The sequence below is a fragment of the Paroedura picta genome, chromosome 8 (assembly GCF_049243985.1).
Source record: "Paroedura picta isolate Pp20150507F chromosome 8, Ppicta_v3.0, whole genome shotgun sequence".
Taxonomy (NCBI): domain Eukaryota; kingdom Metazoa; phylum Chordata; class Lepidosauria; order Squamata; family Gekkonidae; genus Paroedura; species Paroedura picta.
The window spans coordinates 33,135,632-33,149,910 of NC_135376.1; the positions used below are offsets into that span (position 1 = coordinate 33,135,632).

Here is a 14,279-nt window from a genome sequence, read left to right on the forward strand (position 1 = left end):
GCCGGTTAGCCATTGTGTGAACATAATGCTGGGCAACATCAGTCTTTAGGCTAATCCAGCATGGTTGTTCTTATGTTCTTTACTAGACAATGTAATTTTCTGATTTTAGCAGTCTGTACTGATGAAAACAGGAAGCTTTTTTATAGTCAGATCATTGGTCCACCTTTCTTCATATTGTTTACACTGGCTGCAGCTTTTCAAGTTCTCACAACCTCTGGTTCTGAGATCATATTATGAGAAAGGCCATGGACTGAACCTGGCACCATCTGCATGCAAAACATAGTGCAAATGACAGTATTATGGTTTGAAGCTGAAAACATAACAGTTGGTAGAAAACTGTGTGACAGTCTTGGTAACAGAAGTTGGTACAAGTCCATTGTAAAGCACAAAATGTAAGAATGGATCAATCAGTGAGTTGTAGGTAAAATTAAAATCATAGTAGGCACAATCAGGCACCTCTCTGGAATGGAATTTTCATGCATACCATCTTCCTCAAATGAGATCAGGACTGATTCCTTCGAAAGTAACCAAAGTATGAACCTGGCAAATTTCAACAAAGAAAATGTCTGTGATTTATTTCATTGAAGGCCTGCTACATCAGAGAGTTGGTTTCAGGGATTTTTCATTATATATTTCCAGTACAGTGCAATGTTTTCCTCTGGTTTAGGAGGTATGTCTGGAACAAACAAAATAAAAGACCAGGGCCAAGACTTTAATTTGCCGGGAGATCTTTATTCTGAAGGGCTTACCTTCAGATCTCCACTTGGAAGCTAACTTCAGTTAAAAAAAAAAGAATATGAGAAAAATATAATTGCTTTCTTTCCAGTGGCTTACTTTTGTATTTTCTCTCCCTGAAAATGGATCGTTGGTTTGCAGTTCAGTTATTTGCGGAAAGCAGACTGAATATGTCGCAGCAAACCCCATCTGCCTTTGGCTTTTCCTCGTGCATCTTGTGTCGTCACCTAGTGGAAAACAAAAATGACATCCACAGAAGCTTTTAGCCTCATTAATTGTGGTGGTAGATGTTGCAGGAAATAGCTATTAGTACAGATATCTAAGAGTATATATGCAAAAAATGCTTTGTGTGATTCACATTGGCTAATAGACCCCTGATTTGTATTGGCTACAATTGAATTGTACCTCCTTGTCCTAGAAAATACATGGTTGATCTCCCATTATTTAAATTTATCAGGCAAAGTTGGGTCAAGATCATTACCATTATCAATGATAAGTCAAAGGGCTATATAGGAAAAAATAGATCAAATATTGCAAAGACCTAGCTGAAAGAGCAGCCAAGCTAAGAAAGTTATGAGGAAGGGAAAGGTAAGGATATGGGTGTCACCAGTGGCAGAAAAGGGGGAAATAGTGTGGGGTGGAGGATCCAGAGGAAAATGTGGTCCCCCCCCCCATGTAAGTCCTTGCAGGTTCCCCCTGAAATAACCGGGCCTTGCAATCAGTATCACAGGACTGGGTCTAGCATGGTGGCCAGCACTGCACATCATAGTTTTTCCTGGTAGAGACTGCCAAGGAGAAGGAATGAGGCAAAACAAAAGACAAGAGGACAGATAAAGATAGATTGACTGTTGGATGGGAAGGAGAGAAGGAAACTGCAAAAGGAGAAGCTATGGGGGCTTCCAGGGAAGGGAAAGAGGAAATAAGGGAACAGGAAGATGAAAGAACCCCCCTGCAAGTCTTTGTTGGTCCCCCACTTGTATATGTTATAATTTCATGCAAAAGGGAATGTGGTAGGTTTTTAAAAGACCTTTCTTGAATGAATACACTATCTTTTACATTTAAAATGGAATATGCAAATTATGACAGATATTAGGTTGGTGTTTTTCAAAGAGCATTAATATGGCTTGAAAGACAGAAAATAGTATTGCATTCCAGCATGTCAGTTAAGGAAACTACAACACAGAACTGCTGAATCTGTTACAAAAATCTGTGTCAACACTAGTTTATGCCAAGCCTGGCTGGAGAATTTTGCTTCTAGTTTCCTTCCCCTCTTCTGTGCCTTTTACCTTCTATACATAAACATATATTCAGATCCAGAATCTGTGAATATTCTAACTGTATTGCAGATTTTCTTATGTTGCTTGCTGTTGTTATTCACTTATGAGAATGGACTGTTTCTATATGCAGAGATTCTAGATCTATTACTAACAATGGTTCTCTGTTGCTCTTTTCTGCTTTCCTTCTCCTGAAGCTCTTTCATTGTGATTAACTTCCTTTAGTCCTACAGAAACCCAAACAAACCCTTTGAGTTAGGACCTTGGATGGTATGCCAACTCAGTGTTCCATGAGAAGCATCTGTCTTTGTGTGTTGTGGGGCGGGCACGCTGTGTTTCACATTCTTGCCAGTCAAGTCATGATAGTCCCACCTTTGAGACCAATCGGCATAGTAACATGAATGGATGCGGCCAAATTCAGTGCATATAGACTTAGTATACACGGTTTAAATCTGACACAATGTAGCACTTCAACTGTGAATATAGAGTCCATACATGTTGGATTTGGCAAACATTTTATCTTTGTATGAATACTTGCTGACACTCCTCACTACGCTTGGAGTTAGTACCTCAACATGTTTTCTCCCAAGGCTTCTGTTTCTATAGGAGTTTCATAAGAAACAAAAATGTTACAAATGCTTTGAGCGCTGACATTTTTCTTCATGAAAACGTGGACAGAAAGATCCCCCTGCAAGCCCACTACCTTCCTTCACTCCCTCTCTGCTAAACTAATAATGCTTTATTTTCAGTTGATTGGTGCAGAGCTTCTCTGAGGAATCTAACTAGGCTCAGAATCCTTGCTTGAGAATTCCACAGATACTTTACTCTGCAGAAAAACATACAATTTTGCTTTGTATTTCCCTTCAGGTGAAACTCTGTTGCAATTCTACCCACCAGTTCATGGGACATAAAGGAAGTTAATGTATTCCACAAATATTCCAGCTGATATGACAACAAAGATTTGGAGATACTAAACTATGTATTGTTTTTAATGTGTAATGTTTTATTTTCATAAAGAATAATTTAGCATAGCTGCACATTCAGTGGGTCAATGTAAGCACCAGCTTCACCATGGCCCAATGTGTGGAACCTAGTATATTGAACACACATTCTGCCATTGAATGGTGTTGATGGTAGGGGAAGAAAAAAACTGGAGAGCTGCACTTCCTTTCTTTGAGGAGCCAGTCTATAATACTTGTGATAGAAGGATTATACTGTACCTTACAAACATCACTCCATTGGCCTGGTCCTTGAGCATTGACAGCCCGAACTTTAAAGATATATTCTGTATTAGGTGTCAGATTACGGATCTCCAGATTCTGTTGTCCAACCCCTGTTATTACTTCGATTAGCTTGGTCCGGACTAGATTGTCAGCTGCTGTTTCAAGCACTATATAATAAGCAATCTCAAAGCTTTCTACGTCTTCTGTAGGACATGTCCAGTAAATCTAGAGAGTACAAAGGTATCTACCATGAAACATATTTCTATTCTGTATTTTAACTTAGTGACTATAGGATAATTTTAATGAATATCCGCAGCAATTAGGGATTAGATTACTATTCTTTGATCAATAAGATTTATACTTTAAAAAAATCTGTTTTGTGTCATATCTTTCAGTTCAGTTCTCATCATATTATAATAATAAAGGATATTACCAGAATGTTTTGATAGAGAGTTCTGTAAATAATGTAGGTATATACTTACAGACCCATTCAGAAAACAAATGGGATACTACACTGTGACACCCAATGAAACAATACCAACATAAACCGCTTACCACACAGTAGAAATCTTCCTGGACTTTATAAACTGCATTACTGAATGAGTTGTCATATAACAAGCTCTGGACACAACAAAAATGATATGTAAAAGAATGTATCTGTTTTAGCCTTCTCCAGGATACACTGGCTTTTTGTGTACTGAGTCTTTTTTATGGCATGAGGCAGCACTCAAAAATGTAATTTCCATCCCTAGTGTGAAATAATATAGTCCAGAAACACTTTTTACACCATTTTTTTTAAATGGGCCTAAGCAATTAGTTCAAGATGTTCAAGAAAAAAACTGTCTTCTCCAAGATGGAGAGAAGTGTCTGGATATGTAAAGACATTTCTTTGCCCATATTTTCCCAGCATGTCTTCCTGTTGGCTTTGTTGGGAACCATAGTTTTGGCTTGTTTGTTTGGCCTTCTATCTGACTTTGCCCAGCTACTCCCAATCATTGGTGGAGATGTAAGGTTTGTAGGCTAAGGTCATAGAATCATAGAATAATAGAGTTGGAAGGGACCTCATGGATAATCTAGTCCAACCCCCTCCACTATGCAGGACACTCACAACCCTTTCACTCATCCACTGTAACCTGCCATCCTCTTGTGAATTGTTTATTATTTATCATGTTTTCTTGATGCTCAGGGTGACTTAAAGATCTCAATACAGAATAAAACTTCAAATGCTTCTTGCCCTATAGGCATGTGGGCAAAATTGCTCATGTTAATGAACAACTCTTTTAATGTCCACCCATTATTACATGAAATTTCACTTGAGCACTAGATGGAGCAAGGTATATGAATCTTCTCTATTCTTTAAAAAACAAATGGAGATAGTATTCTAATACTTGTTAAAACAGTGTTACGTGCCTTCAGTGTGAGAAAGAACACAAAGCTTAGAATTAATTTAAAGACATAAGAGAGTTCATCATGTGAGTGCTGTTGCTATTTGTCATTCCTCCTGCTCTGAACACAGAGAAGTTACATGAGCACCTGCATTTAATCAGTACACAACAATCAGTATCAGATAACAAAAATGAATGACTTTTTTGAACTGAAATAATTTTCAAAATGGAATTTAGAGATGGTTGCAGTGGCAATATTTAGTCACTGTGCATAGTTTACTCAATCACCATCTTAAATGCAAAAAATCAGGGATCATAATTATTTTTATTGAAGATGCTTTTAAGCTGGCTGACCTAATCAAGAATTTGTGAGGCTCTGGATAGTACTAGTAAACAGAAGCAGATGTGGACACGGTGTCTGTAGGGTTTGCATCCTGCCTGCACAAACATATGATGCCCAAGAGGCTAAGAGGACTGCACTGCTCTTTGTGGAGGGAGACAGATTGACCCAAAGGCTGGCTCAAAAGATGGATTGGACTGTAGTTGCCTGTTAATATCTTCTAAATTGCACATCTTTCTTTGCCCAAATCCTGACACTCTGGTGAAGAGAAGTGACTAGACGAACATCTTGTTCGAGATCTGTGTGGTGCTTAGAGCTGCATATGGGCACTGGACCCCCTTCCTCTTACTCCAAGAGTGGTCCAGAAATTTAAAATGATCAAGAAGGAAGCCAAGGTGAGCACATACCTAGCCAAGTACATCAGTGATATCAGGCTATGCAATGTCAGGCGACTACACATTACTTCCTCCTGCACTATTTCAATTGCGAACAGTGGAGGAGGACGCAACCAGGGAGATGTCCTTATACTGTTGTCATTGAGCCAAGTGGCCACCTTGTCACTTGGAGTGCTCCTGGGGCTTGCTTTCTCCTAGCTACTGGTTGCCTTCCAAGGCAACAGTCCTTGGAAAACTTTATCTGATATAAGAACTTAATAGCCCTACTGGAACAGACCAATTGTCCATCTAATCCTGCATCCTATTTCATACAGCAGTAAACTAGTAGTCCACACCTGCCTTATCCTGATTGGTGATTATTTAAATTAGCGGTGAATTCCCTCTCAACAAATATGAATCAAAAGGATGTTTAGCATTGAGACCACAATTCTGCTTTGATTGTAGGTAAATCACTGATCTCCATCTAATCCATGTTACTTTTTAATATAGTAGCCAACCAAATGCCCTTTAAACATTACATGTGGGACAAGAGGGCAATAACATTCCCCTGTCATTTGTCACCAGAATCTAGTTTTCGTAGGTTCCTTGCTACTGAATCTCCCCACGTGTGGAGCAGAGGTAACACTCAGTGACATATCACAAACAACTAATTCACCCACAAGGAATGGAGCTACTTCTTTTTACTATGCTATTCAAACACTATAAGAATAGGTTGCCAGCATCCAGGTGGGATCTAGAGTTCTCATGGAATTAGAAGCAATCTCCAGACTACAGAGAACACTTATCCTGGAAAAAGTGGCCACTTTGGAGAATCGATTGTATTACATCCCTGCTGAGCCCTCTCCCCAAACTCTGCCCTTCTGTGCCCCCAGTCTTAAAATTTTCCAATCCAGAGTTAACAATATTCATATCACCCTTGTCCTTAAGAAAACTCATGCTGACATGGGAAGGGATCCTAACATGGTTCTGCCAGCATGTTCCCTTCATCTGAATGTTGCCAGAACAGATAACATATCAAGTTGTTCATAGAGTAAAGCAAAGGTGTCTCAATGCCAAATTAAGGCCAGCATTTTAAAGTAATTTTATAATGCCAGGAGGGCATGTGTGGGAAAAACAAGAGTGGCACTCTGCAGGCCCAATCAGAATTGGGTTCTTGTGGCATTTTTAAAAGACTTAAATGGCAGTGGTGGCCATAAGGAAACTGTCATGTCCTTTTTGATTCTAAGGAGTGGAGTTTTAGGTTCAGAGAACCTTATAAAAGAATTTGGCTGTTTTCCCTTTTAAGATTCTGGCACATAACCACATTTCTAGAACTGTGTCCTACGAGGAAAACCTAAAAGAGAAAGGAGACTATGACTGCAATGTCACTGCATGCATGCTACTTTCCCCTGAGGATTTTCCAGTATCACCAGAACTGGGCAGTCTAAGAATCCTTTCAATTAGTATGATCAGGTGCAAAAAACGTTTATAAAATCCTTACCTTGGCAGCAGTTGGGTATACAAGTGTTTGATAAATAATAACAATGCCAGGGACTGTAGTTGATTCCTCAAGTGATTCTGGTCCAAAGTATGCACTGTGGGTTTGGTAGTTTCTTTCATTTTTTGAACTATCTAAAGATGCATCCCAAAAAGCATATAATCCACGATCTCTAAAATTAGGAGGAGGCAATGATTTGGGTCTTTCAGCTTCCACTGGGTTCTCCTCACTCAGTGAAGTTAGTGTTGATAAAGACTGACTTCGTGTTGGTGTTAATGACTTCTGAACATGTGCGCTGGAAACATACCTGGGAATCATTATGTCAGAAGAGCAAGGGTAAGGGCGTTTGGTTGATTTATCAGCTGCCATTCTCCTTCTAATTGATGGGAAAAGAGTTTGAAATGTTTCTGAAAGTTCTTCAAAGTTAACTTTAAGATGTTTAATAGGATCTTCTTTGAGACATGGGCTCGGTTGATAAACATTTTCAAGTATATCTTCTATTTCATTTATCAAGCCATTTGAAGACTGCAGAAATGCTATTTGGCTGCTTTCCTTCAAAGCTTCCTTGGAATACTGCATGAGGCTGTCCATCTGGGCAATTCTTTTGGTTGTGTATTCTGTATATTCTATAATTTTATTCTGTTTTTGATACTCAAGGTTTTCTACTGCTTCCATCATCTCTTTCTCTCGTTCATAAAGTATGTTCCGTAACTTGAAGAAACCATCCCTGATCTCCTTTCTTTTTGCTTCTTTGTAGGACTTAAAATTGTTTTTTAATACAAGGATTTCCATGAGATCATTATCTAGTACATAGCGGACTGCAATACAAAGATAAGAATAATCATTATATCACTGTGATTTTGAAACACTGTTCATTCACAAAACACATAAGGCTTTTTAAAACTGACACATGGTTTGATCTAGGTTGACTTCAGCCAGAACACCAGCATAGATCCTAAATTCCAGAGCAAGAAATTCCAACTGAAGTGCAAGATCACTACTAGTTTTCAAAGACATGTATCCTATACGGGCACTACATCTGCCATTATTAATAGAATATACATGCTCTTCCAGTTATTCTTGGGAGAAAGAAAAGAAAAAAACTCTGGCCAATATATAGAACACCTACCTCAAGCAAGACTTTTTGGTGCTTTGGGCTACGCATGATGATATATCTATACATCAGCCAAACATGAACATTTTTATTTTGCAAATAAAAATCTACATGCATATATACATGAATACTTCCTTGTAAATCCCATTGTAATCCTATGAGTTTGACTTTTAGTACTTTTAGCATATTCTAGTTGTGTCTACATTACTATCCCCTTTCAGCTCTAAAAGTGTGCATGGAGGGTGATAGTGGGCAAAGAATCTTAATCCCCCCCAAATTGGAAATATATAGCCTATGTGTTCAGACAACAGTCTCAGAGTGTACAGTACAGAGAAAGAGAGGTGGTTCCCCACTTTTAATTCTACAGATACCAAATGTACATGGGCACTATTCTTTGAGTCACAGCAAGGTAAGCCTGTTCATGGATATCTTCAAGATTTAATGGCTAAAAGTAGTAGGTTTGTTCAGCTGAGATTCTGTTGTGGTTATTTTATTGGTATATTCATTTAAAAGAAGAGATTACATGTATTCCCAATAATCACATATGGGCTGAAATTTTGATTGACCCTGTATTTCACATAGATTCCAAACACATTGCTCTCATTCCTGAGATCCATCTACACTCAAGTGCACACAAGGACTTCAGGTGCATGCATGAGGGACCAGATCCATTCGTGTGAAGGAGAATATATTCACAGATCACACTTCTCTGAAGTGGTGTTTTAGACAAAGACATCTGTGAACACATTAAATCAACAGTGCTGACAATGGCTGTTAATGATAGTATGTTTGTGAAGATATTAATTCATAAATTCACCATAAGTCAGTGACTTCATGGTACTTATAACACAGAGAGAGATTGCATTGCTGGTCTTAGTTACACTGAGTAAAGCCATGTACCCACTGGGATTTTCAATCCCTCTCCTTCAACAGCAGTTCTCTATGCGTCTAATAGGTTGTTCCTGAAGCCATTCTAGAGGTGTATCTGAAACAGCATAAGCATTGCAATCAAAAAATGAAAATTAGGAGAAAAGAATCCTTCTCTGCATGCAGGTAACATGCTAGTTCAGATGTTCAGTTGTATGTAAAATGAAAGCATTTGGTGGTGAGCAGAATAATACTCACTGACCATGCATTCAGTCTTCATGTATTCAGCCAAAGGTATGAATAGCATCCTATTTCATGTACTGTACATTCTGAGTCGGGATGCTGGGTTTTATATCATCTAGTTACAAGGAAGTGATTATGCACATAAAATCACATCCACAAGTGTTCTGCAACCCAGCACCAAAATAATAAGGCTAGTGAGGCATTTAATTTTCTTATTCTGTGTGAAAACATGATGGGATAGAAGTACATATAAAAATGAATGGAGCCTCTGGGGTGCATCTGCATTTCCCACTGTTGTCACTGTATGGTTTTAAGAAAGAAGAAGGAAGAATATGACTCTAAAAGGTTCTGGATGAGTACCACCCCCTCCAAACTGTGCTTGTTTCCTTCCTATGATTGCTTCAAAGCCCTCTAATAGTATTCTCTCTAACAGCAGATAGGAGACCTTATGCCCATCTGAGGTCACTGAGAGAGATTACAGATGCCAACTGATTGAGCCAGGTGATAAGAAACCAAGGACCTAAATGCTCAAGGTCAAAATGGAGGAAGAACTTAATAAAAGACTTCCATTGTGTAGGAGGAGGAAAATTCAGGAAAGCCGACTTTAACTCTCTTCTCATTTAGAGATCTTTAGGGGAGAGTGCATGGCAGCCTTCAGAAAAGCATGCAGGTATAGTGTGCCCCCCATCACATTTCACAAATTAGAAATGGAAGCTACCTAGCAAGACTACAGCAGAAGTAGAACTTGGACCAAGGTTTCCCTTAGATTATCCAAATCTTGATCCCTGGATCACACTACTGTACAGCTTCTCCTCTTGTGGTCAGAATCCACCAGCTTGTTACCATCTGTACTCAAGGACTATTTAGCCCCAGAGAAAGCACTGTGAGGCATGCGAAATTACCTAAGTACAGGTCAAGCAGAAAGAGTAGAATGAAATACAAACAGGAACCTTTTTTGAACTTTGCAATAGTACTGAATAATGCAGCGGATTGTTTCGAGCATGCCACTGGCAATCCAACTACTTCGTGATCATTGTGCCATGCTTCCTTGCAATAGTCACACACTAGTTCATGGTCGTCAAGGCAGTATCTGGAGACCAATGAATCAGGGTGGAGCAAACAGTTTTTTTCTTCCCATACTTCATGGCTGACTTTGGTAAAGATATGATTTTGAGTGGAGACGTCCTGATGGTATGCTGGCAAGCAAACATTACAGTAATTCAGTTGACACGTCACACATCTTTTGACAGCATGTCGCCGCTCAATGCAAACTTGGCAATAGATTGGTATTTTGCTTTTGTCAAATCTCCATCTTAGGAAACCATACCGTCGCATGTATCTCCTAGCCAGTCTGGCTCTTAAGTAATTCATCCTCAGCTGTATTTTATTAGCAAATGGGAGGCAGTGTGCCTTGCTGCAGATTGGGCAGGTGATGATAAAGAAGTTTTCAATGACCTCAGCGCGTTCCTGGCTGCTCTTGATGCACCTCTCACAAAGGCAGTGATTACATGGCAACATAAATGGATGGAGAAACAGCTCTTTACACTGAGGGCAAGTCAACTGGTCAATAAAAGCATGTCCCGATGCATCCTTCTCCAGAGTAATGACAGATACGTTGCTTCTTGTTCTTTTTCTGGGATATACGGATCTGAAAACAAACGGACAATAAGCCAAATGTCTTCTAACTATCAAGTCAGCTAAGCCACAATTTTCAGAGCCTAGTACCAGGAAAATCTTAAACTGCAAAGAGACAAGTAGACATACCCCACCCATGTCTGGTTCCTGTAATTGTATATAAACCTTCATAAATTAGGTATGTTTCATCTTATAGGGATGCCAAAAATTATAATAGGTGAATGCAGACCCATACATTTTCACAGAAGGAAACAAAGACCACTAAACATATTCTTTTAAATATTAATGCTCATCTGCCCCTCTAAATTATCTTCTCAAAATCCCGCAAGGCAAACATCCTAAAGTTCAAGAAAGACAGAGACAAAGGAGGCAGCTGGTGGCATAAAACGATAGGGTGCCTGGCTAACAATTAAAGGACAGAAAAATCAGTTGCTGTCAAAGCTTTGCCAGAAGTGAGAGAGTGAGTCCAGGAAGAGACCACTGTCAAAGTAGCTAATGGGTGACTTTTGCCTTTCCCTGTTGCCTTGTGTGTATTCCTGCCCTGATGCACAATTATATGACAGGTCTGGCTTCTGAGCCTCTTGAATCCAGCCCAGGAAAATTTTCCTGTGCAGGATAACTCAGAATGAGCAACTTGTATATGTATCTAAGAAACATCTCCTTCACAAAGACCCTGAGAGTAGATTGTGCTGACTTCCTCCCACCTTTTCCAAATTCTGCAGCTTTAGCATGCTGCTTTTCCTGGAAAGCCAAGTGTGCATACACACATTACAGCCCCTTTACAGCTAGAATTCTGCTTTCCTGTGGGAGGACAAAGGGGAATCTCCCCAGTCTTCAGTGTTAGAACAAGTCTGCAGTAAGGAAGAGGATCTCTAATTGGTGGGTTCTTTGTGGCTGGAAAATCAGTCAGAAGGGAAGGTAAGAGTATCTCAGCTGTTCATCCCTGCAGCATAACGTAAGGAGCCAGTCAGGCAGACCAAGTTGGGACCCATGCTTTCCTGCCACTCAGGACAAGAGCAAGATGAGGGGAATGAGTCAGAGGACTCTGGCTGACATTCCCACTAGGCAGCAGTACACAGCTGCCTCCACTGTCATCACACCACCACCCGATAACAGTGGAGGAGATGGAGTGTGGCATTGGCACTGGCACGGGGAAGGGAGAAGCCATTAGAACTAGCAACATACTGTGAAGTTGGTTGTCCTTGCTGGCCTGCCCTTCTTAAGAGTGGAGGATATAGAACCTTAGTGCTTTATGTGGCTGGCTGAACCCTGGAACAACATGCCATGGGACAAGAGACCATGTTTACAAGGCAAACCATGCCATTTGTGTACCAGGTATTAGTTGAGGGCACTTGCCAGGGACTGGAGGAGGTTGCCGTTAGCCATGCCATTCTGTGCACTTTGCTAGTGATCTTTGGAGCAGCCAAAATAAGTATTCACTGAAAGAGGATAAATAAGATGTCAGGATGACAAGGTACCATCATAGCTCAGATCTCAGATCTCTCTCAGTGGCTGCTAGACATGAGGTTTAAAGAGAACCTCCATGTTTAGAGTAGGGTTGCCAGATCCTCCCTGGCCATGAGTGGGGGATGAGGGGATGATTGCCAGATCAAGGTTGGAAAACTCCTGGAAATCTGGGGTTGAAGCCTGAATGGACAGTGACCTCAGTGAGGTACAATGCCATAAAGCCCACCCTCCAAAGCACCCATTTTCTCCAGGAAAACTGACCTCTGCAATCTGTAGATCAGCTGTAATTCCAAGGGATCCCCAGGTCACACCTGGAGGCTGGCATCCCTAGTTCAGAGGGAGTAGATCTCTGAAACCCAGTGTTGGGAGACAGCATCAAGGAAGGCCTTGACTTCTATGCCCTGTTGTTGGACCTCCAGAGGAAGTGAGATGCTAGGCCAGATAGACCACTTTTTGATCCAGCAGGTTTATTTTTTATGTTCCCGTGTCCTTACCAGTGGATCCTGCTTTACTATGTAGATGTTTTTGTTTTCTTACTCACCCTTTTTATGTCTTCCTTCTTTCCTCGGTCACTGTCCCAGGTTCCCCCCTTCTCTTCTTATACCCATAGATTCCGAGGAACAGTTCATATGAGTGATAAATGTTGCATAAGGAAGTATTGCATAATCATTGTAAAAAAAAAAATCACAGTTTGGTGGCACTTACTCATCTCTGTGTCGAGTCCTGTAAGGATTAGGAACATATGTGCAACACCTGCTTTCATAGCACTGGCATTCTGTATTCTCCCGTGTACAGCAACAGCACTTGCAGTGGGGGTTATTAGCACAAGAGCAGCAGCAGCAGCGGAAATTGGGGTTCTCTGAGCATGAGCAGTGAAAGCACTGGCAAGGTCGATCTTCATCATGCGGGCAGAAGCAACAGTCACAGTTCCGCTCATCAGTACACAGGAAACGCCAACACAAACAGCATTCATCTTCTGCATATCTGTCATGATATCCTGGTGAGTCAAAGGCTGTGCAGCAAGGACAGCAAGGACAGCAAGGGCAGCAGGGCAAACAATGACAGCCTGGGCAGCATGGACATGTCAGGCAGCATTGACACGCCACACCAGTCATCTCCTGACAAGGCACTTGAGAATTTTCCCTCCCTTTGGTCTTTACAAGCTGGTCTTGCTATGTATGCCTATAGCAATTTCCCCCCTGTTATTGTGAAAGTTCTTTCTGACTGCTTAGGAGGGAATAATGACATCACAATGGGTTATACCAAGGAGATGGGTATCTTTCCATATGAAAGTGGCACTGCAGTGGCATCACGGTGCATGTCACCATTCCTAGATCCTGATGCTGTGGTTCTAGCCATTGAGCAGAGAATACTCTGAACCACACAGGAAAACTGGGTGTGAGTAAGGATTATATCACTGCCCTGGGATTCAGCAGATCCAGTTCTGTGACAGAAGTGGGCCATCTTGGGCTCAGTGATTCCATCTACCTTCATTCAACACTGTGATTGTGGTCTACCATGACATCAACAAACAAACTGCAGAGAAAGAAGGAAATGACATGAAGGGAGCAGGTTCTTTAAAAAAAAAACTGTTATGGGATCATGTGGCTGAACTAACAAAATCTAGCTCATATTGGCAATGGGAATGCACATCAAGAAGCCAAAATGGCACATCCCCTGATATTCATCTATACAGTTTGCCTTCAGTGATGCTTGCACCCAAACCCACATGTACCCCCTCTATTGTTTCCCCTTGAGCTCATTCCAGTGGTCTGCTTTGATAGGTTTGAGAACTAACTGTTGATTAACATTTCTATTCCCCTTTAACTGATATTGAAAGATTAAATCATCATGGCTGGCAGAGAAAATATATTAGCATTATCAGCAGCCAGAATAACACATTTGGAGAAGGGTTCCAGGATTGCTGCCTTATCCTGTTGGGGTTTAATACACAGCTGCCATTTCTGTCTCAGTGACATCAGCAACCAATCTGGGCCCTTTTGTCCTGCCTCTTATCTATAGGATGTTATCTTCCGTGATTAGTATTGGTTTCTAAGGAAAGAAAAGAAATGATAAGGTATAGGCCTGCTCGCTCTTCAATAATACAGAAATTAACACAAAAAC

General features: G+C 40.6%; 1 protein-coding gene across 3 annotated transcripts; it reads right to left on the bottom strand.

Moving 5' to 3' along the window:
- Positions 1-397: 397 nt before the first annotated feature.
- Positions 398-13,363, bottom strand: TRIM42 (tripartite motif containing 42). 3 transcript variants are annotated; one of them, XM_077347840.1, is made up of 6 exons: positions 12,861-13,363; positions 9,956-10,701; positions 6,833-7,647; positions 3,230-3,457; positions 835-962; positions 398-540 (listed from the first exon to the last, which is right to left on the bottom strand). In XM_077347840.1, exons 1-5 carry the CDS (start codon positions 13,268-13,270, stop codon positions 882-884), a joined length of 2,280 nt encoding a protein of 759 aa, XP_077203955.1. In that variant the 5' UTR covers positions 13,271-13,363; the 3' UTR covers positions 398-540; positions 835-881. The 3 variants fall into 3 exon arrangements, with proteins under 3 accessions (XP_077203955.1, XP_077203956.1, XP_077203954.1); XM_077347841.1 differs by lacking the exon at positions 398-540 and having other exon boundaries at positions 712-962; positions 10,004-10,701; XM_077347839.1 differs by lacking the exon at positions 398-540 and having other exon boundaries at positions 712-962.
- Between the last annotated feature and the right edge of the window lie 916 nt (positions 13,364-14,279).

Excerpts from the sequence above, each read along its gene's own strand:
- TRIM42 (XM_077347840.1), bottom strand. The coding sequence starts at position 13,270 with ATGACTGGTGTGGCGTGTCAATGCTGCCTGACATGTCCATGCTGCCCA. Across the intron at positions 10,702-12,860 it reads AGGACTCGACACAGAGATGA|ATCCGTATATCCCAGAAAAA; the intron begins GTAAGTGCCACC and ends GTTTGTTTTCAG. Across the intron at positions 3,458-6,832 it reads TATACCCAACTGCTGCCAAG|ATTTACTGGACATGTCCTAC; the intron begins GTAAGGATTTTA and ends TGTACTCTCTAG.